The following is a 21,422-nucleotide window of genomic DNA, read 5'->3' on the forward strand; positions in this document are numbered from 1 at the left end:
CATCAATATGGAGTCTGTTCAAGGTGGCTAGTGGTTCTATATTGGTGGCATAGGCTATGATCACTTTCACTTCCAGCAAGAGGGTAAGCTTTAATAGATCTGCTTGTTCATTCAAGCATAAAACAACCAATTGAAGCAGTCAGTTTATTAAAATATTCCTGCACCGGGGATAGGAACCACTACCCTGATCTTTCAGCAGCTGTATTTCTAAAATGTACTTGTCATTTGAATATAGAATTGGTCATTGTCAGCTAATATACATTGCCATACCATACTACAACAGCAAACTGTTCTTTTTTTCTGGTCAGAATGCAATGATAAATGGCTAGCCTAGCTGTTTTGACATAATTATGTGCTTCCATAGCTCTATTCTGATACAATAGCCTGATGTGTCTGGATCTGCAGTCAGGTACAATAATGACTCAACTGTCTCTGTTCTGGTGCGATCATCAGATGAAAAGTTAGCCTGTCTCTGTTCTGGTGCAATCATCAGATGAAAAAGTTAGCCTGTCTCTGTTCTGGTGCGATCATCAGATGAAAAAGTTAGCCTGTCTCTGTTCTGGTGCGATCATCAGATGAAAAAGTTAGCCAGTCTCTGTTCTGGTGCGATCATCAGATGTGAAAGCTAGCCTGTCTCTGTTCTGGTGCGATCATCAGATGTGAAAGTTAGCCTGTCTCTGTTCTGGTGCGATCATCAGATGTGAAAGCTAGCCTGTCTCTGTTCTGGTGCGATCATCAGATGAAAAAGTTAGCCTGTCTCTGTTCTGGTGCGATCATCAGATGTAAAAGCTAGCCTGTCTCTGTTCTGGTGCGATCATCAGATGAAAAAGTTAGCCTGTCTCTGTTCTGGTGCGATCATCAGATGTGAAAGCTAGCCTGTCTCTGTTCTGGTGCGATCATCAGATGTGAAAGCTAGCCTGTCTCTGTTCTGGTGCGATCATCAGATGTAAAAGCTAGCCTGTCTCTGTTCTGGTGCGATCATCAGATGAAAAAGTTAGCCAGTCTCTGTTCTGGTGCGATCATCAGATGTGAAAGCTAGCCTGTCTCTGTTCTGGTGCGATCATCAGATGAAAAAGTTAGCCAGTCTTTGTTGTGGTGCAATACGCAGATATGAAATCTGGCTTGTCTCTGTTGTGGTGCACAGGCAGATGTGAAAGCTAGCCTGTCTCTGTTCTGGTGCAATAGGCAGATGAGAAAGCTAGCCTTTCTCTGTTGTGGCACATAAGACAGATGTGAAAGCAAGCCTTGATCTGTTGTGGTGCAACAGGCAGATGTGAAAGCTAGCCATGCTCTTTTGTGGTACATAAGGCAGATGTGAAAGCTAGCCTTGCTCTGCTGTGATGTAAAAGGCAGATGTGAAAGCCATCCTTACCCTGTTGTGGTGCAAAAGGCAGATGTGAAAGCTAGCCTTGCTCAGCTTTGGTGCAAAATGCAGATGTGAAAGCCATCCTTTCCCTGTTGTGGTGCAAAAGGCAGATGTGAAAGCTAGCCTTGCTCTGCTGTGGTGCAAAATGCAGATGTGAAAGCCGGCTTGTCTCTGTTGTGGTGCAAAAGGAGTTATCCATACAATGTGAATATTTAGTATTATCTTACTGAGCATATCATTTGGCATTTGGTCTTTATTGCAAAATTTTTATCAATATTTGGTTATCAAATACTGCCTTCCTACAAAACCTGCTGAAAAAAATGCTAGTATGTTTTTTGTGAAATGACTAATCCACTACTTAAATATGAATGTGTTGATGTCAGTAATTATTATCTGACTGTATCTTTATCCAAACAGGAGAAAAAATACATAAATTAAAGCATGTTTTGCAGTATTAACAGTACAGAATTTGATAATAGATATATCTAAAGCTTACTTGGGAGAGGGTGTATCAAGTTTTAGTCACCAGTATCAAATCACACAGGTGTGAAATCTTTCATATTGTCAAGGGGGTCATTTTTCATCCTCAGTTAACTTTACAAGACATCAAAAGGTGTAAGAGATTTCTGCTTGTCACCCCTTTCTATGATGTCATCCACTAGTCAGTATAGTCTTCCCTTTGATATAAACCTTACTTATTGTTCCCCGGTGGGTGAAGAATACATTATTTTCTTATTGCCAAGACGAAAAATCTTTCAACAAATCTTTTCAGTCTAAAATGTTTAAACCTAAACCTTCCCTTGACATTTTCCCATTAAACTGAATGCATTGTATTACAAATAAATGCAATAAGTATAATGTCTTAAACTTTAATTAATCATTCTTTTTTATCCATTTTGTTTCAGGATTTTTATGCAGATTAGCTGAAGGGGCAAAGTGAAACCCAGCACGAACATTTATCAACTAACTAACACAAAAGGTGGGTATCGTCATAGAGACAACACCCGTTCACAAATATTTCAACATCTGCACAAAAATCTTAAGACTAGAACATATTTATCAGGCTGACCTACTCAAAGTAAAATAGCTTGTATTTAAACAAAACAGTTAGGGAAATAGATTTTACTCCCTTTGTTTAATGAGGCCACACCAATTCTAGGCTGATTTTTTATGTTGTAAAATAAGGTATGATTTTTATTGAAAATATGTGCAGTTTGGGGTAAAATGTTAAAAATAAATATCATTTTCTTTCTTCAAAATTACATTTTCCATAGTATATTCTCCTGTTCCATTATCTTCATATCTCTCCGCCTTTATTTCCTGCCTTTCCACTCTGATCATTCAACCCTTTAAATTTGACACCTTCTAAGTCCCTGCATCTCTGTTGCCTCAGTACACACTCCCTGCCTTTTACCTTTCCACCTCTGATCCTCAAACCTTAATCTTATCACCTCTTTTCTTCAATCTCTCTTATCACTTTTTTTCTTCAATCTCTCTTTCTCTTCAATCTCTCTTTCTCACCTGTTATCCCCCTTTTACCTTTCTATCTCTATTGCCTCCACCTCTAATCCCTTCCACTTTCTGTGGCTACAACTTGACTGTTTCCCCATTTTATCTTTTTTTTTTTTTTTTTTTTTTGGCATCCCTTTCTCATGTATGCTCTTCTCTCTTTTGTCTGTTATTTCCACTTACCTCACTATCTCTGTTGCCTCAAACATTAACTCACCCTTATCTATACTATATTTTAATTCATTACCTCTCAATCTTTCTGTGCCCCTCCTAATCTACCATTCACCTCTCTCATTTGTAATTCTTTAGCCCCTTTGTTCCTTTCTACCTGTAATCAATCTCTTTTCCTTTTCTCTTTCTCATCTCCTCTAAACTTACCCCTCATACCTTTTACCTTTCTCACTCCCTTCTTTATCTATCCTAATAATACATTTCCCTTAATCTCTCCTTAACTTACCCCTTATTCCCCATCCCTTCACCTCTCCCTTTTCTTATCTTTTCTAAACATATTCATTCCCTTCCCTCTGCCTTCCTCATCACCTCTCCCAAACTTACCCTCATATCTTTGGTTTCCTGCTTCCTTCCTCCTCCTTCCTCAACTTACCCTCATATCCCTTTTGTTACTTTCCTCATCATTCTTAAACTTAAAACCCCTTGCCTGACCTTAAACTTCTAGCTTTCCATCCCCTCCCTTCCTTACCTCTCATATCCCCCTCTCATCTCTCATATCCACCTCTCATCTGTCTTACCCCCCTCTCATCTGTCATATCACCCTCTCATCTGTCATCATTTATCAGAACAAAATTAGAACAAAATTTTTTACATAACGAAGGCTGCTGGTATAAGAAGGAATGAAAGTAAGTAAGAATTCAAAATCAATTTCCATAATGCTAAAAACTTATATGAATATTCATTTTTTTTATCTACAAGCTACATAGCAAGTTAATTAACATGGTTGAAAAACAAATTTCAATTTAATAACAGTCCTGGAGACATTAATGTCAGTAAATATTAAATTCTTCGGTATGGACAAACTTCAATAAGTCATTTCTAGATGATAAATCATCCAACATTAGCTAATATTACTATTTACTTTTCTCGGAGACTATAGATAAATGATTGCTTTTCAATTTAGAGAGTATTTAAAGCTGAATGAAGACATTACATGGGTGGGGTATTCAACATGACTACATGATAAATCTAATGTTTTCACTGCTTTGTCGCCTTATCATGTAAAATAAACAGTACAAGGAAAGCATTTTGACTTTTACACTCATTCCGATAATTTAAAAGATTTTCATTTGTGAAAGGAATTTGATAAAAGCAAATTCCTGTTCAGCTGTGTCAAAATTGACAATGTTGGTATGATGATGATGCATTTGGTCTCAAAAGCCACTTTTGAAATACTGGAATTTACCCATTAAAAATTGAAGGGTTTTGTTTTATTTGTTCATATTTTCATGTTTATTTTGGTGTTGCATAATTGTCAGTTGACAGTCGCAGAATGGTTATGATATTTACCGTGTTTATTTAACGTGCTTGTTTTCCTAATGCTAATTACATTTTTACATTTAGCAAGCTACTTATAACAGACAAACAATGTCAATGGAAGCTTTCATTAATAGTGACATAACTACTTAAATATAATTATAAAACTTCAAAATGTAAGATTTGAGTAATTAAACAATAACCGAGGTTATTTCAAACCATTAAAATCCTTGCTGGCAGGGACCTACCACAGTTCCCTTCAGTAGTTAAAAGAAAATGAAAAGGCAATTAACATGACACATCGCTTGGCATACTGTCACCGATTTAAAAATACTTTCATAACTAAAAACACTACAAGTGTCCTGGACATTGGGGATTGTTCCGGAATTCAGGTGATTGTCACACCGACATCCTGGTGAAGATCCTGGATCAGACCCAGCTGAATATTTCAGGGGTAAAAGTTCTTTATAATAAACTAAAGAAAACGGAATTAACCTTATATATGCTCCTGGTTAAGACCATCAGGTCTATTCCAGAATATAGCAGATTTTTGTCCCAAAAAAAAGAAATATCGTTATTTACAACTTATTCATATAAGACTTACTTGAAATAATAGAGGTAACCTGCAGCTGCCAGACTAAACACCAAAACCTGAAAGTAGAAAATAAAGTAGACTAATAACATTGAAACAAGAGATGTATTTTGTGTACCCTACCTTTATTTGTCTAAGAGAGCACATATATATTGTTTATGCTTTGATATGTGATTCTTAGAGCTTGAACTAGTAAAATAAGAGCCATGTCTAGTCTTCTCAATAGGAATAAAGTTTTGATTAATAAGCTCAAGATAAAATATAACTACATGTATATAGTATATAATATTATCTATATATATTTTTAGTACAATTCAAGCATTGGTTCAAACCCCATTAGGAGCAACCCTTGTTTCCATGAGCAAGAAACTTCACTCTCTTAGTACTGGTTGGTTCCAGGAAAACATTTGAGAGTGTTGCAATAAGCTGATAGCTTCCAACACAATCAAACTTTAAAAAAAAATAGTATAAACTCATGCCAGCTATTAGCGAGTTTCCACTTGATTTAAATGACTAACAATTATAGTTTTATTAAATCAGTACCATGTATGTGGAGATCAGATGACTTATTCCCCTTATTGTGAGATACAGCAAGCAAGTTTGAAAATATGAAATAATTTCTAACTTTATGCACAGAAATTTATAACAAGTGACGACCTAAAGGAGTGAAAATTAGCTCCGTTATTTGTTCAAAAGTCTAGACATTTATCTTCTCTTTTTCTCATAATTTGGTGTAGCACAGACTGTTATTTGTTATTTAGTTAAAGTTCACCAATAAGTAAATATAAACGAAATTATATTGTTGAAAACATAATTATTAGTGTAAAATTCAGCAATGTTAACTCAAAAATGTACCTATAAACAACCAAACAAACAAAATACAGTTAGTTACTGAACTCAACAGCACACAAAATAGTTCGCTTTTTTTTGCATAACTAGTTTATCTAAAACTTTACTAAAAAAAATACTAAAAAGATCTTTAGTGAGAAGTAAGTCATATAGTATTAAAAACTTGAGTATAATACAGAGTTTTGATGCACAATGTGCTAAGTTTTTCTTGTTAAATAAATTAGCATCATTTGGCACAATTTTTATAATATATAATCATAATAACCAGTTTTAATGCAAAAAACTATTCAGAATATGCAAGATATCATTTTGAAGGAAAATTTGTTTGTTTTGGGTAATATACCATATATTCACTAAAAAACAAACAAATATACTCTATAATGACCGCTAGTCTTTGTCTAGCGGCTGTTAAGAATTTGATTTATTTATTTATTTATGCAATCTTGGCAGAAACTTCAAAACAAAAGCTGTGGGTGGTTTTACATCTTGGATATGTTTTATTGTTTGACAGATTTCATTTGTGTCAAAACTCCACTGTAAACCCGTCTCAGAAAATGAACGAATTATTTGGATGTGTTTTCAAGCTAGACTGATTCTCACATATGTAACTTGCATGCAGTAGTAATTATCTTCATACTCTCTGAAAACAACTAGAACTTTTTCGTTTTTTTTTCTCACTGTGACAGTCTATTTACTTAGCAGTGGTACTTCTATACATGTCAGCCAAATAATCACCGATTTTCTGAACAAAAACCCTACATGCAACATGTTTACATTTGAAGTATATAATAGTTTAAATATTTCAACGGGAATATATTTTCTCAATAAGGGCTATGCAAAGACAGTCACTGCAGCTGATATGACAAAAAAATACCGTATAGACCTATGTGTTATTAAAATTAAACTGTTTAAAGAAAAAAGTTAAGGACAAAAGAATAATTATCAATTAAAACTATGTCTGAAACATGGCCTGTAAACTCTTTTAGAGATGAAAGGGGGGAAGGGGAAAAATTACAGCCAAAGATCCTCTAAACAACTGAAAGATGTCAAAAATAGTGGCTTTATCTTATATTGGCTATACATTGAAATTCCACTTTCAAATGATAAAATTATAATTATTTATACAAACAGTAAAGTAAAGGATTGTCGTAACATGAGAATCTACTTTAGTTGTTTTAAATGGAACCAATTTTAATCATAAAATTGCATGTCGAGAAAACAGCTGGCTGCTTAAATGTTAACTGCTTTTGAATTTTATCCATTTTCCTTGGAATAAAACAAAAACAGAGTTCCTGTCAAACAACTTGGTACCAGACAATACACAGAGGTTCTATTCATCTTGTCTGGTACCAAGCTCTTGGTTACGGCAATATTTGTAATCACTTTCAGCTGAGACTTTGTTAACCATACCACAAGCTGGTAAATGCCAATGTATTTAACACAAATATTCATATTTAAAACCATTAGAGAAGGGTCTCTTGCGGTCACTTTAGGAGAATTTGGAAATTACTGGTTTGTTATCCAGAAAAGGTGGTTAAGTGGATCAATCGACATGATTTGACCAAGACTTTAGTAACAATTTCTCAAAAACAGAAAAGAAAAACAGAAGGGACATCAAAAATAACAGACATGATAATAAGCTAAGCTTAATAGGAGTCTGTGCATCCAGCTCCATCTCTTCGATCAGACTCTACACTTTCTACACTTTTAGCTGCTGTATTATTAACTCTTAAACTTCTAAATGTCTTAAATACACTGGTCCATCTTTCAATCTCGACAAAACAATTCATCATTTTTTGGTGGAAATTTTTAAAATACTGGTTTAAGGGGCAGATTCAGTTCCCACCAGAAAAGATTGAAATCTATGAATCTATCTTCTAATGGACACTTTGATAACAGTTTAGCACTGTAAGGGTTAAAATAGGAATCAAACACATCAAAATAATGGCATAAGTCTGTAATCATTGCTTTAAAAATATGCCCTCCATCAAGATAAATGAGTTGATTGTCAGCTATATAAACCATATCATCAACTTTGTGTGTGGTATTTTATCCCATTCACTCCAATATCTCATCTTTATATTTCAAGAAAGACAAATGTTTAAACAAGCCTAATGGCTGATCAGTTTCATTCCTGAAAGACTGAAAGAAAAACAAAGAAATACAAACACGATTTGGCACATGTCACAAACATTGCCCTCTTCAACCAGGCAATTTGAGAAAGACTGTGAAAATATGATGTTGACACAGTGGGTTAGCAGATGTATACAAAAGTAAATTTCCTGGATGGATATAGCCTCCTCTATCAACAACCTTTAATAGTTAGCAAACAAATTTGATGAAAATCTAATATTAACACTCCTATTTTTTATTTGCTTTCTATGCATATTAACCTTACATTTTTTTTTTCTCAATTTTGTTTAAAATCTATAAGAATACCCATCAATTCACGTTTCTACAATCTGTAAGAGTTGCTCCCCTTATACTGTAGTGCTTGTTAACATGCTATATAGATGCATAAAGTGTGGCAATGGCATTTAACCAAGTTTTCCCCGAAAGTGAGAAACAACCTTTCTGAATAATAGTCATGAATGACTCAATGAAACATTATTCTTTGAAATATAAATGCCAGAAATAAATGCTTAAGAAAAAGGGAGAATTTGTACTAAGAGGCAAGTGCGTATATTTTTTCACATCTTTCCGTTATATAAACACTAGTCTATCTATAAACACACTAGGTATACAGAATGTAGATAATAAGCCTCGTTTTCACTCACTGACACCTGTCTATCATTTCAAGTGTCATAAATTCTCCTCTCATTGATTTATATCATACAGCACCTTACTGCATTATAGCGTATGATTCTATAATTGATTAATTAATTAATAACAAGTCTCGCAACCAATTATAATCCCTCTTTACCTACAGCAGGTAGAGATTTTGGCAAAGATTGCGTAAAAATAATCCGCATACCGGAACACCGATCGAAACTAGAGATTTTAATTATTTCCAAAGTGATACCTTTTAAAACGTCTTTGGCTAAAAAAACGCAATTGAAACTTGAAATATTAATGACTTAAGAGGCGTTGTTAAAGAAAAAAGGTACACTGTGAATAATTATATGAAATTGTAATTTTGATGTTGTCATGGTAATTTTACTATGTAAACACTTTGAATGGGCAATAAGTAAACACTCCGGCCAGCCTACCTATACAAGTAGTCTGACCAGGCTAAATACTGCTGACCAATCAAATTTTTAGTAATGAGGTATCAAAAACCTCCTCTTTAATTAAAGTGGGGCAAATCAATTATACAAATTTTGGTTGGTAAATTAATTTAATTAGATATATTATTTCAGTTAAAAAGGTCAGAGGACTATAATCAACATCATCATTAGCTTATCAAAATTCCTTCTACGGGAACACTTATCTATGAATGTAGCGTAAACGGTGGATAAGCTTCTGAATTGAATTTTGTTACTATGGTCAGAATATTTCAGTACAGACTATTTGTCTTACATTAACATACAACAGTCTCTGCAGGGACTATGTATAGGTTAGTGTTTATTAGTAAGCATTTACAAAATTGAATTGGTTAAGAATGGCAATTTAATTTAGTAAATGCTAAGTTATGAACACTATGTATAGGTTAAACTTTATTAGTACGTATTAACAAAATTAAATTGGTCAGGCGCAAATTTTAACCGGCTTAGTGTTTTAAATTATTTTTACAAACAGCAGATTTACTAGACTGATTAACAGTTAGCCGATTTACGAAAGTAAATGTGTTATGATTCATTTTCAAATACTGCAATCTTGTTGGGCAAAATTAAAATTTTAAACACTTAGTCTCGTTAAGAAGTGAGAATTTTTAAATTTTATCAAGAGTATCAATTGCGCATGAAAATGTTAACAAATTTTTCCTTCAGTACCTATGTATACACAATTTACACTTCAAAACACCAGATATATTATATATTCAATCAAAACAAAAATATAAAAAATTTACTATGAAACATCGTTTTGTATAACAGTCAGATATAACATAACCAAATACGGCAACAACACACTAAGTATTTGATATCATGAAATTCTGTTCTACTTTTCTATGCCCTTAATGTTCTTACTATTTTTATTTCTTGTTTTTTTTTTATTATCTTTTTTTATTAAATATAGAATATTATTTAATTTTACCTATGAAATATGGTGCTATATTAGTCAAATATATTTCATATTTTTTAAAAATAAATATGAAATATAAATATGAAAGTGGGCGGAGTCAAAACTCATATTTATTTTAAGGGACTTCTTTCGCCATTTTGTTTGAAAAATCTGATAAATACAAATACTTTTTTGTTGAATTTTGTTTTGAAAACTATCTAGAATGATAGAAATTGTCTAACTAAGAAAATAAATCCGAATACCAATATCTTTAATTAAGTCATTAACGCTGTACAGACGTTTAAACAGTTGTTTACGTGACGTCACAATCTAGCGCTAAATATCGCGTGCAAAACAAGACGATACTTATATTACTGCGCGCTGTATAATTGCAGTTGCGTAGCAGGCAAGGGGGTTCATAACCAGTTTTCTTTGATAATAAAATTAAATAAAAAGGTTATTTTTTCGTTTTTCGTGAAATATGGTATATATTTTCACTCAACATGATAAAATGCCTCATATTTTCACACGCCGTCCCCGCTCGTGAAAATATGTGGCATTTTATCATGTTTCGTGAAAATATATTCCATATTTCACTCAAACGAAAAAATATCCTCTTAATAATCCTATTAAAATTCTATATTTCACTCAGTTTTAAGCAGTGTGATATGACTTATATCTCACTGATACATTTTATATCTCGTCGTAAAACACAAGATAAAATTCTCCGTACTGATACTTACAAAGTTTCATGAAGCACTATAAATACAACATATAGTTTTATTACATTTCGGTAATATGCCAAATTTAAATTTTTTAATTGTACACCTAAACAACATAAAATTTTGATAATTTTATATATTTTTTTTTACTTTCAAACTTTAAATTTCTTAAAATAATTTTGCCTAGGAAACTTCTATTTCTATTACAAAATAAAATCTAGCTCTGGCCTTTTTAAAAAAAAAAAAAGTGTCCTTATTTGCCGAGATTGACAGAGCTTTTGTTTCCCCTGAGTAACTTTAGAAAATGAGCTCTAATGGCTGCCTTTCATTACTTTAAATGAAGCAGAATAGTGGGACTCCCCGCACATGCTCTCCTATTTTACAGGAATTTGGTGAACAGGCACACGGAATTATCAAGAGATTTGTATCAGTATGAGATAATTGGTTATGGCTTTAACCTCCTTATCAACTCTCTAGAGAAATTACAGGCAGTGCAGTTGTGTTTTTTTTTCAAGTTTTTTATTTGCCAGTCATTTTTGATAATTATGATTTATCACAACCCGTAATCTTCACTATGATTACGGCTGTCAATAAATCAAAGATTACAGTTATCTTCGTAAGCGAGTTGTAAAAATAAAAAAATTTTAAAAACGGAGCCATGTTTTGACATATTTGTGCTATTCAAATAAGCTGTATGTTTTATTATGATAATATCATGAAGTGTTCTGTTATGTATTTTGTGTATTGTTATTTATGGAATAGGCACATAAAAATATTAACCTTTAACCGGCTGAATTTCTTAAATGGACTTGCCCAACTTCTGTTTTGGAACTGCCCATTACTGTTTAAAGGGAAAATGTAAAATACTTATAATTTCCCAACAACTGTATTTCTCTGTATGTACTTTTATTTATATTCTATTTAGATTACTTTTATTTATAAAAGAGCAGTTTGTTGTTGCTATTGTTAGTTTTCTTTTTAATAAGGGGCTGGGTGTAGATGTTGGTATTTGGAATTACACTGACATTATAAATTTCATATAACAAGGTGAAACCTTGTTGGTGGAAAAAGATCTAAAGTGCCCCGCTGTGCATTTTATCAGAAAAAATTGGGCTCCTAATTGGAACAACTGACCACATGAACACTTGCTGTGGTAAACTTCCTCACATGAAAAAAATATCAAAGACTTGAACCCACAACAGTCTCATCTATTCCATATCTATTTATTCCAATTTATCAAAACACATTATATTTTCCTAAAACAATAGCAACCAGTAGTAGATCAAGTACAAGGAATAATGTACATCATTACTATAATACTATAGACAAACAAATTAAGTTATATTGCAAACTTAGTGACAAAAATGTAAGCTTATTAAGAATTATATCTAGAATAAACAGTGATGATATTACGAACAGTGGAACATCAATGAAACTTTGTAAGAAATTGAGAAAAAATATTAATATGTAAATATTTCTCAAAAGAATTATAATCATTGAAGATTGCATGAAGCTTATATGAATCACCCTTGGACATAATGTTTTGTGGATCTTAACAGTAATGGTATCATAATTATGTTTATACGACCAAAATTGTTCGGCTTATATTGTTAAGTATTGTAATACCCCCAGTAGAGCTTGTATCCACGATCCCTAGGTTTAGAGTTATAATGGCTGTCATCGAGATATCCACATAATTATCAGCATTATTTAATATTCCTTTCAATATCCATACACAATGTAGAATATCAATACATTTTTTAATTAAAACCTATTTCTTCCTGTGTTGTGTAAATATCTCTTAATTTTCTCTCAAAAAAGAAGACCATTTCCTCAATGTTTCTTGACTAACTTGAGACCTTAAAGGTGCCCTCACACATAAACCACAACCTTACTGCGACCTGAAAACTAGTAAAATAGCATTTTTCTTTCGAAAATCGTTGGTTTTCTTTCAAATTTCTCTCGCAGACGGTCCGGGGCTCTGCAGTCTTGTGTTCAGTACGTTTTCTCTATGTCCTCAATACGACCCTTCTACGTCCATGGCGTTTCCACTGCGACTGTATTGCGTCCCCAAGGCGACCCCACGGCGATCATCAGCGACCCAGCTGCGACTGTGCTATGTTCTCTGCGTCCTTACGGCGACTCTACGACGACTATTACGTTTGTCAGGCGACTGTCCTGCGACTGTACGACGACCCTACTACGTTCTTGCTACGTCTATAAAAACAATACTTTTTACCAGTAAATTTCATTCTGAGTCTGACCTTACGGTGTCCTTAGTACGAGTGTACTACGTCTATTGCGTTCTTATTGCGTCCTTACTACGATGCTGCTGCGACTATGGCGACTCCACTGCGATCCCAGGGCGACCAAACCAGGACTCAGCAAGAACGCAGAGTTTCTGCGACTGTTTTGTGCATGTTCAAAATAGTCGCCGACGGTCTGCGACCTTGTGCGTCCTTGGGTTCCTCGCTACGACCTCGCTGCGTCCCTGCTGCGTCCATGGCGACTGTGCTGCGTCCTGGGTCGTAGCAAGGTCGCAGTAAGGACGCAGTAAGGTCGCGAGGTATGTGTGAGGGCAGTATAACTTAATTTTCAGTGGTCAATGATACAAAATAACAAGAAAACACACTTTCTATCAGTTATGTAATACAATGTAATGCAACAAGCATGCAAAAAAAAACACCATGATGACATTTTAAAACACATAATCAAATTAGCCAAATGATTAAATATAGCTAATATATGGTCAATATTCGGCTCTCTATATATTGATACAAAAATCAATCATTGACAATCATCAATGACAGCCCTTGTTGAAAGGCAGACACCCTATAATAACTAGACCTAGCTCCCTTCTATAGATTTATATATGTAAAGTTTGTCAGAATCTGGCAGCATGTTCTAACCGACATCAGCATCAGACAAAACAGCATCATTTATCTCCATCGCCAATCATAATGACCTCGCATTTTCTTAGAACTTTACAATACATCATGTGATTATCCCCCTTGATAACGTCACTTGTAAATATGTAACAAATACCAATGTCAGAAAATGTTACTGGTTATGCTCATATTGTAAGTGGGGAACAAAGAAATACATACAACCATGGTGATAAAACTAATTCTTCAGCAAGCTGACAATCTTTCTTTCCAGAAATAATTTTATTGCGCATCTTTGCGATTATTCTTCAATTTGGCTGCGGAGGGCAAATATTTGTGCATTATGCATGGTTTATCTCCACAATATTCTGTTTTATATTTTCAAAGGTAAAGTCTTCAGTGTGTAATACTATATTTTTTTAAGAATTGCATGGTAGGTATTATGGCATCAAAAACTTTATAATTTGACCAAAGATTTTTTCTGTAATTTCAATTTACATTTGAAAGACTTTCAAGCTAAATAGCCATGCAGCCTTTCAAAAAAAACAAAAAAACATTTAAGTAATATTCAAAACAAAAGCAAAAGATTGTCCTGCAAATAGCCTTTTTCCTTTAGAGTGTTTCTATTTGTGGTTTGCTAAAAGCAATTTCTTGATTTGTCAAACTTTGGATGAAAACATGAAATTTTTTATTTAGCACATTGGCATTATCCTTGAGTTTTCTGACTTCTTTGAACTATTAATTTTGGTTAGGGAAGTTGGTCTCTTGCAGAACTTATGACTACATATTCATGACAGCATCATTTTTTCACATAAGAAAAATATTCAGTAGTGTTCAACCAAAATCAAATCAGCAGATCATGTAAAATAACAACTCTTATTAACAAGATATGTGCCACCTAAGGAACCAGCTTGTATATAAACACTGTATCACAGTGTGTGGCAAGGTACCAGTAAATCCTCTAAAAACCAGAGCCCAGAATGCACTGCAACACTAGGAATCATCCATCAACACCAATATCAAATCCTACAAATCAGGCTCCAAGAATCTTTCCACCCTGATAAAGAACCTATAACATATACCTGCCATCGCCTACAATTAATTACATTTCCATGCCGTTTTTGCTGCCGAAACATTGCTGAGAAGGATGAGTTTCGTCAGCGGGATGCGTAAACAAAGAAATACGAGTTGTATTGTTGTGTGCTGTACGACTTTTCACGCCAAATTGACATGGGAAACCCCTACTGTGCACGAGAAAACAGTAAAATGATTGACAAACAATATTCTGACATGTCGTTACATAATCCTACGGTTTCATAATAATGCATACTGCAGTAAGTGAAACACACATAACTTATGCCTGCATTAAACTTAATTGGATATCCTGTAGCATACCACAGCCAACCAGTACACCATGGCATGCTGGAAAGAAATCACAAAATGGCTTACACTTATTTTTGTAACACCAGTTTGATTTCTTCAATATTCAGTTACAACAGAAACTTCTATAATTAAATTTTGTATGCTTTAAGAACCATTATGTTAGTACAAGAACAATGAAACGCATTTTTATGGAAGTTTTGTGAATTCTACTTTAAAGCAGCAAATATAAGTGAAAATATAATAATAAGATACACAAGTACATTGTTAAAATTATGGACACTATCCTGACATATAATTAATACAATACCTTTATACCTTAATTGTAATACACTAGTATCATATCATGTGATGTTTTAATAACATTACTAATATAGTTATTACAATACTGAAATACAGTTTTTATAATACTGATATATAGTTACTGATATGCAGTTTTTACAAAACTGACATATAATTATTATGATACTAATATAGTTATTGTGATACTGATATAAAGCTTCTACAATACTGATATATAGTTATTGATATATACATGTAGTTGTTACAATATTGATTTATAGTTATTGATAAACAGAGTTTACAATACTGATATATAATTATTATGATACTGATATAGTTATCGTGATACTGATATAAAGCTTCTACAATACTGATATATAGTTAATGATATATCAGTTATTACAATACTGATATATAGTTATTGATATAGAGTTATTACAATACCAATATACAGTTATTTATATATACAGTTTTGGCAATACTGATATATAGTTATAATGATACTGATATATACATACAGTTATAATGATACAGGTTTACAGTATAGTTACAGTAATGTTATGATACACAAGTACAACATTGTACAGTAGAAATGCCACTGTAGGATATAAATGTAGATAAATGTTCAAATTTTGACATTTGGCAGGGAAATAGAGATAGTGATATTGTAGACATTACTGGCTCCACACTGCTACATGTTTATAAAGCTTGGCATCACAATATTTGACAGCTGGAAGAGGGAATGCATCGACATACATACATCTGCCTTCTAACTCTGATGATTACCAGACTATACCAGCAAGATTTATCTCCAGCCCAAACTCTACACTTTCTAAACAACATCAAAAAATAAATTGGTGAAATATTTTGGGAGAAAACTTCTCCCCTCCCTACTTTCCCCTTGCAATTATTGCCAATGTGTAAATCACATTATTTTTTTTTCTGACAATATTAATCATTTGACATGTTTTAAAAGCTTTCGTGAAACAAAGTTTGTATTCTCTTAAATATTCTGTACAAGTTTTTTTATATTTTTTTTGTAGTAAACATGTGTTTTGGAATATTTCATCATGAACATCAACTTTGTAAGTTACTATTTTTATCCCCCCTGTCAGGGATATGGAAAGGTCTGCATATCCATCCTCCCTTCAATCAGACAGTCTGTAAAACAGACTTTAAAATATGTTAAACAAAAAAAAAGATTAACTATTTATAGTAAACTCACTGTAATTCCTTTAAAAAATGAAATGAAGTAATGGAAAAATGCTTATAATTGGTATTAACCCTATTTACCACACTTACATCATAAATGGAATTGTCTATCTTTCAATCTGGACTAAACCATTCATCATTTTTTGTGGAAAAAAAAAGAAGCAAACATTGCTGACCATGATCAGATGGCAACAAACCAAGCCTACACTGGTCACAAAGGTAGATTCAGTAGCCAACAGCAGACCTAGTGTTAGGTTTGGCTAAAAGCTGGTGGTAAAGTTGTTTGAATAGGGGGTCCATCCCTCAACATTCTGACTTTGGACATTTTTCATCATTTTCTTCTCCCACATGGAGGCACTTTAAAGACTTATGTTTTAAATAACACTGCTTTACAGTACATTTACTTCAAGGTGGCAAAACTCAAGAAAAGCTGCAAAGTCAAACTTCAAAACATTTAAGACTGTTTAAGCCAGAGGTAAAAACAACATATGTAGAGTACTCAATGAATGTAAATATTCATGTATATGTTTATACCATCCATTAATGAACTAATTGGCCCCCTGACACTTGGAGATATTAAACAGATTTGTAAAACTGTACAAAATGTATTACAGCTGTGGGGGTTACATATTCACCTGTAAAATCATTGGCTAAATTATATTACAAGAGGGCTATTTTGAGTCCTGTAAACGCTCACCTAACTGGAGACAAACTACTAGTATTTACATCTGTAATGATGATAGGACACAAAGTACAACAATTTAAATTTAGCATCATTGACCATTAACTTGCCTCAAAAGACCTCAAGGCCCACAAAAAAGTCAGTTCAGTACATCTTAAACATATGCTCTCAATGACCTAAATCTTCATATATTCCAACATAAGAAGGGTAGATGTCTTAGAAGAGTATCTACATACCAAAATTACAGACAATAAGTGAAGGGTCTATGAAATAAAATAGATTTACCTTCATCAGTTCCCAATACAGACAAAATATAACAATACCATATTTCATGGAGACTCCAAAATGATTTTTACACATTGCATAATATTAAAGATATGTAGAGTTTGTCAGTACACATACAACTACATCAAAGTAAAATATTCTAATTTTTGTTAATTGATTAATCATTACTTCTGTTCTTTTGTTTCATTAGTTTATGCTGAAAACATTTTCAGACTTGTTAAATCACTGAGAAGTATTACAAAAACTTTAACGTAAATTCTAAGTCGAAAAAGGGGCATAATTCTGTCAAAATGCTTGCCATAGAGTTACCTCCTCCTGTCTACAGGTTGGGGTCATGATGGTGAACAAGTGTGCAAAGTTTCAAAGCCATATGTCTATGGACTTTGAAAATATTTGAACTATTACAAAAACTTTAACGTAAATTCTAAGTCGAAAAAGGGGCATAATTCTGTCAAAATGCTTGATAGAGTTACCTTCTCCTGTCTACAGGTTGGGGTCATGATGGTGAACAAGTGTGCAAAGTTTCAAAGCCATATGTCAATGGACTTTGAAAATATTTGAACTATTACAAAAACTTTAACGTAAATTCTAAGTCGAAAAAGGGGCATAATTCTGTCAAAATGCTTGATAGAGTTACCTTCTCCTGTCTACAGGTTGGGGTCATGATGGTGAACAAGTGTGCAAAGTTTCAAAGCCATATGTCAATGGACTTTGAAAATATTTGAACTATTACAAAAACTTTAACATAAGTGGTTACGCCGACGCCGACGCTAGGGTGACTGCAATAGCTCTACTTATTCTTATTGAATAGTCGAGCTAAAAATGTAAATAAGTGTACATTAAGCTGCTTACACCATTAATATGAGTACCGAAGTAAGGCTGATTATTTTCCCTGACCTTTAAAAGACACACACACACACATAGCACCTAACTTGTACACACTGACTCTATTTTCTAACACCCTTTTCATTCTCATTTCTTTTCTGGCACAAGCCAGTTTACTGTTGAGTTATTACCCTGATAGCCAAAGTTGACATTAATTTTCTCTCGGGAATATGTCAAATTCTCCAAATAATATGAAGAAAACAGGAGCCAAAATGAGAGTATTTTGACAGCAAGCTATTATTTTACCATGTGGTCGGATGAATCAACAGCTGTAGAAATTTTAGAATGCCTTAATCCCAACATACATTACTACCATATATTTATTTCTTTTACTACTTCCAGCTCCTTTACTGTATTTTCTAGAAATTGTGAAAAAAAAGTAAGTGATCTTTGCTTTACAATTTTTAACAAATTTTGATTCATTTTAGTATCAGAGACATTATCATTATCAACACAGATTGGTTCAACTCAGCAAGGGTTTTTGTTTATAGAAAACCAAAAAGGATTTGCAAAAGATTTGGAGACAGATGCTTTTATTCAATGGAGGATTTGTTTAGAGAGGTTTTTGTTAAAAAGGAGGTTTGGCTGTAAGAGGTGTGTGTTCAAAATAAGATTGATTATTTTGTTATAAGGACAGGTTCACAAGGATTTGTTCAAAGAAATGGTTGCCAGGCTTTTGGCTGACAAAGGCTTTTGTTCAAAGGAAGATTGTTGAAAGGTTTATCATAAATTCAAAACTGGTGGAGAGAGGCTAAAATATGTTTAAAAGATTTGTTGACAAAGCTTTGGTTCAGAGATTGGTGGCTAAAGCCTTTTGTTAAAAGGATTGGTTTCATTTTCTTGTACAATGGAAAATTGGTTGAAAAATGTTTTTGTACAATGGAAAATCTGTAGAAAATGCTTCTTTACAATGGAAAAATTGATTGACAAATGCTTTTATACAATGGAGAAAATTGGTTTGATTTATGCTTTTGTACACTGACAAATGCTTAAATTTGTACAATGGAAAATTGGTTGCCAAATGCTTTTAAACAATGGAAAATTGGTAGAAAATGCTTCTGTTTAATGGAACATTGACTGACAAATGCTTTTGTACAATGAAAAATTGGTTGACAAATGTTTTTGTACAATGTAAAATTGGTTGACAAATGCTTTTGTACAAAGGGAGATTGGTTGACAGAGACCTTTGTTGAAATGTGTTTGGTTGACAGATGATTTTGTCTAAAGGAACAGGTTTTTTCCCAGGACATGTTTGACAAAGGGTTTTAGTTCAAAGAAGTATGTGTCTTTAGATGATTGTTTTCAACAGAAGACCAGTTTGCAAATACTTTTGTACAATAAAGGAATTGTCAATTGGGGCTTTTGTTTGTAAACTGTGGCTTTTGTTCAACAAAGGATATGCTGAACCTGGGTTTTTTGTTCAACAAAAGATTTGTTAAATGTGGCTTTTGTTCAATAAATGATAATATTAATTAGGGCTTTTATTGAACAAAGGACAAGTAAAGTGGGGCTTTTGTTCAAGGTAGGATATTTGCCCAACTAGTGATATGTTCTAGGCCTAATATGTTCGCATGTGTATACCATATCTCTAGCATAGCTATGCTGAGTGCAAGATTGACACTTTTGTTAAAGGAAGTATGGTAACAAATATTTTTTTCTAACATATCATATTTTGTAGCATGTCAAATTTATCATGGTGTAGTTTTCACCCTTCCTCATTAATTTTAGATAAAGGTATAACTTGAGAAATGTTCTAACTTCAACAATCCACATGGGGTCACCAAACTCTTACCAATCCTCCAAAATTATCTTTATGTTTAATGTTTTTGACATGGTTGAAATCTATTTTTCTTTTTTATTATGACACATTTAACCATAAAAATAGCTTGCTGGCAACAACTGCTTCTACCCATGTGACCAGTGCAGACCAAGATCACCCCGCACATCTGCTGAGTCAGTACATATTTAAAATTTGCCCTAAAAGTTTTCCCTATCACCATTACCTTTTATTTTCTACTGAATTAACTTCATTTTAGACAATGCAAATTAATATTCAAACCCTTACTAAGCTCAGCATCTTAAATGTATTTGTCTATCTTTTATTATGGACAAAACCATCCCATACTGAAAGAATAGTGAACCATGCAGACCATGATCAGATGGCATGGTATGTCAATCTTAAATGTCTGCATTGGGCACATAGGAAAAGTTATTTATTGCATGCAGGCTTCAAATTCAAGTTAGTAAGTATTCTTAATATGTCTACCAACATTTGTAACCTGCTGCATTCTTAAAGTGACACTTGTCTTATTGCCTGTATAAAATTACGCTCCAGATAAAAAAATACCAATGTCCCATTATTCTGGAATATCTGAAAAAATTGCAATCAGGATGTACACAATCTGGAAAAGGTTTCTTTAAAATTGACTAATAAATTGCTATATTATGTTTGTTAGTCAAGAAGTCTTCACCAAAAATTATTTTTGGGAACCAAATGTGTACTTTTTTATGCAAAATTATTTGTAAGTAATGATACATTTATATGTTAATCTGGAAATTTCACTGGAAACGGTTGTCTGGAAAAATGAGATATCACTGTACAATGTTATAATTATTGTGAATATGAAATAAATGAAAAGAAAGGAAAATTGTTGCGCTTTGAATGCATTTACCTTAAATACTTATACTTCACCTTGAAAACAATCATTCTCACCTTCGAAGATTTGAATTATGAACCAGTGTTACAAAAATAACCATCATAAAACAGGAGAACATGTGATATTTCAATAAAACATGCAAAATAAATGACTTCTGTTTATTCTAACATTTCAATATGAAGTACACTGGAGGATACATCCCTGTCCCATTAATTATATTACTCACTTGGTAACAATTAATTAGAGGGTGGACATTTTCTTCACTTACAAAGAGCACATGGACACAATAATTTGTATTTACTTGCATCCAGTATGTGTCACGTAAATAAAAAATTAAATAATGCACTTTTAAATGATAGCCTATTGAAATACTTTTGACTTTTTGCTGCTCAACAAGTACATAAACCTTTATTTATCATGTTGAAATTAAAAAAAGTATTTTTTTGTGAAGCTTTTTTAGTAAAGCG

At 33.1% G+C, this 21,422-nt stretch overlaps 1 protein-coding gene across 3 annotated transcripts in view; it reads right to left on the reverse strand.

Moving 5' to 3' along the window:
• LOC132751750 (transmembrane protein 135-like) overlaps positions 1-21,422 on the reverse strand; it is an 82,439-nt gene that overhangs the window by 26,458 nt on the left and 34,559 nt on the right. For all 3 annotated transcript variants that reach the window (XM_060741982.1, XM_060741983.1, XM_060741981.1), the window contains one exon: positions 4,968-5,014. In XM_060741982.1, coding sequence (XP_060597965.1) covers positions 4,968-5,014 — 47 coding nt within the window. The remainder of the gene's footprint in view (positions 1-4,967; positions 5,015-21,422) is intronic.

Source organism: Ruditapes philippinarum, unplaced genomic scaffold (genome assembly GCF_026571515.1).
Source record: "Ruditapes philippinarum isolate M1 unplaced genomic scaffold, ASM2657151v2 ctg76_1_1_1_1, whole genome shotgun sequence".
Taxonomy (NCBI): Eukaryota; Metazoa; Mollusca; class Bivalvia; order Venerida; family Veneridae; genus Ruditapes; species Ruditapes philippinarum.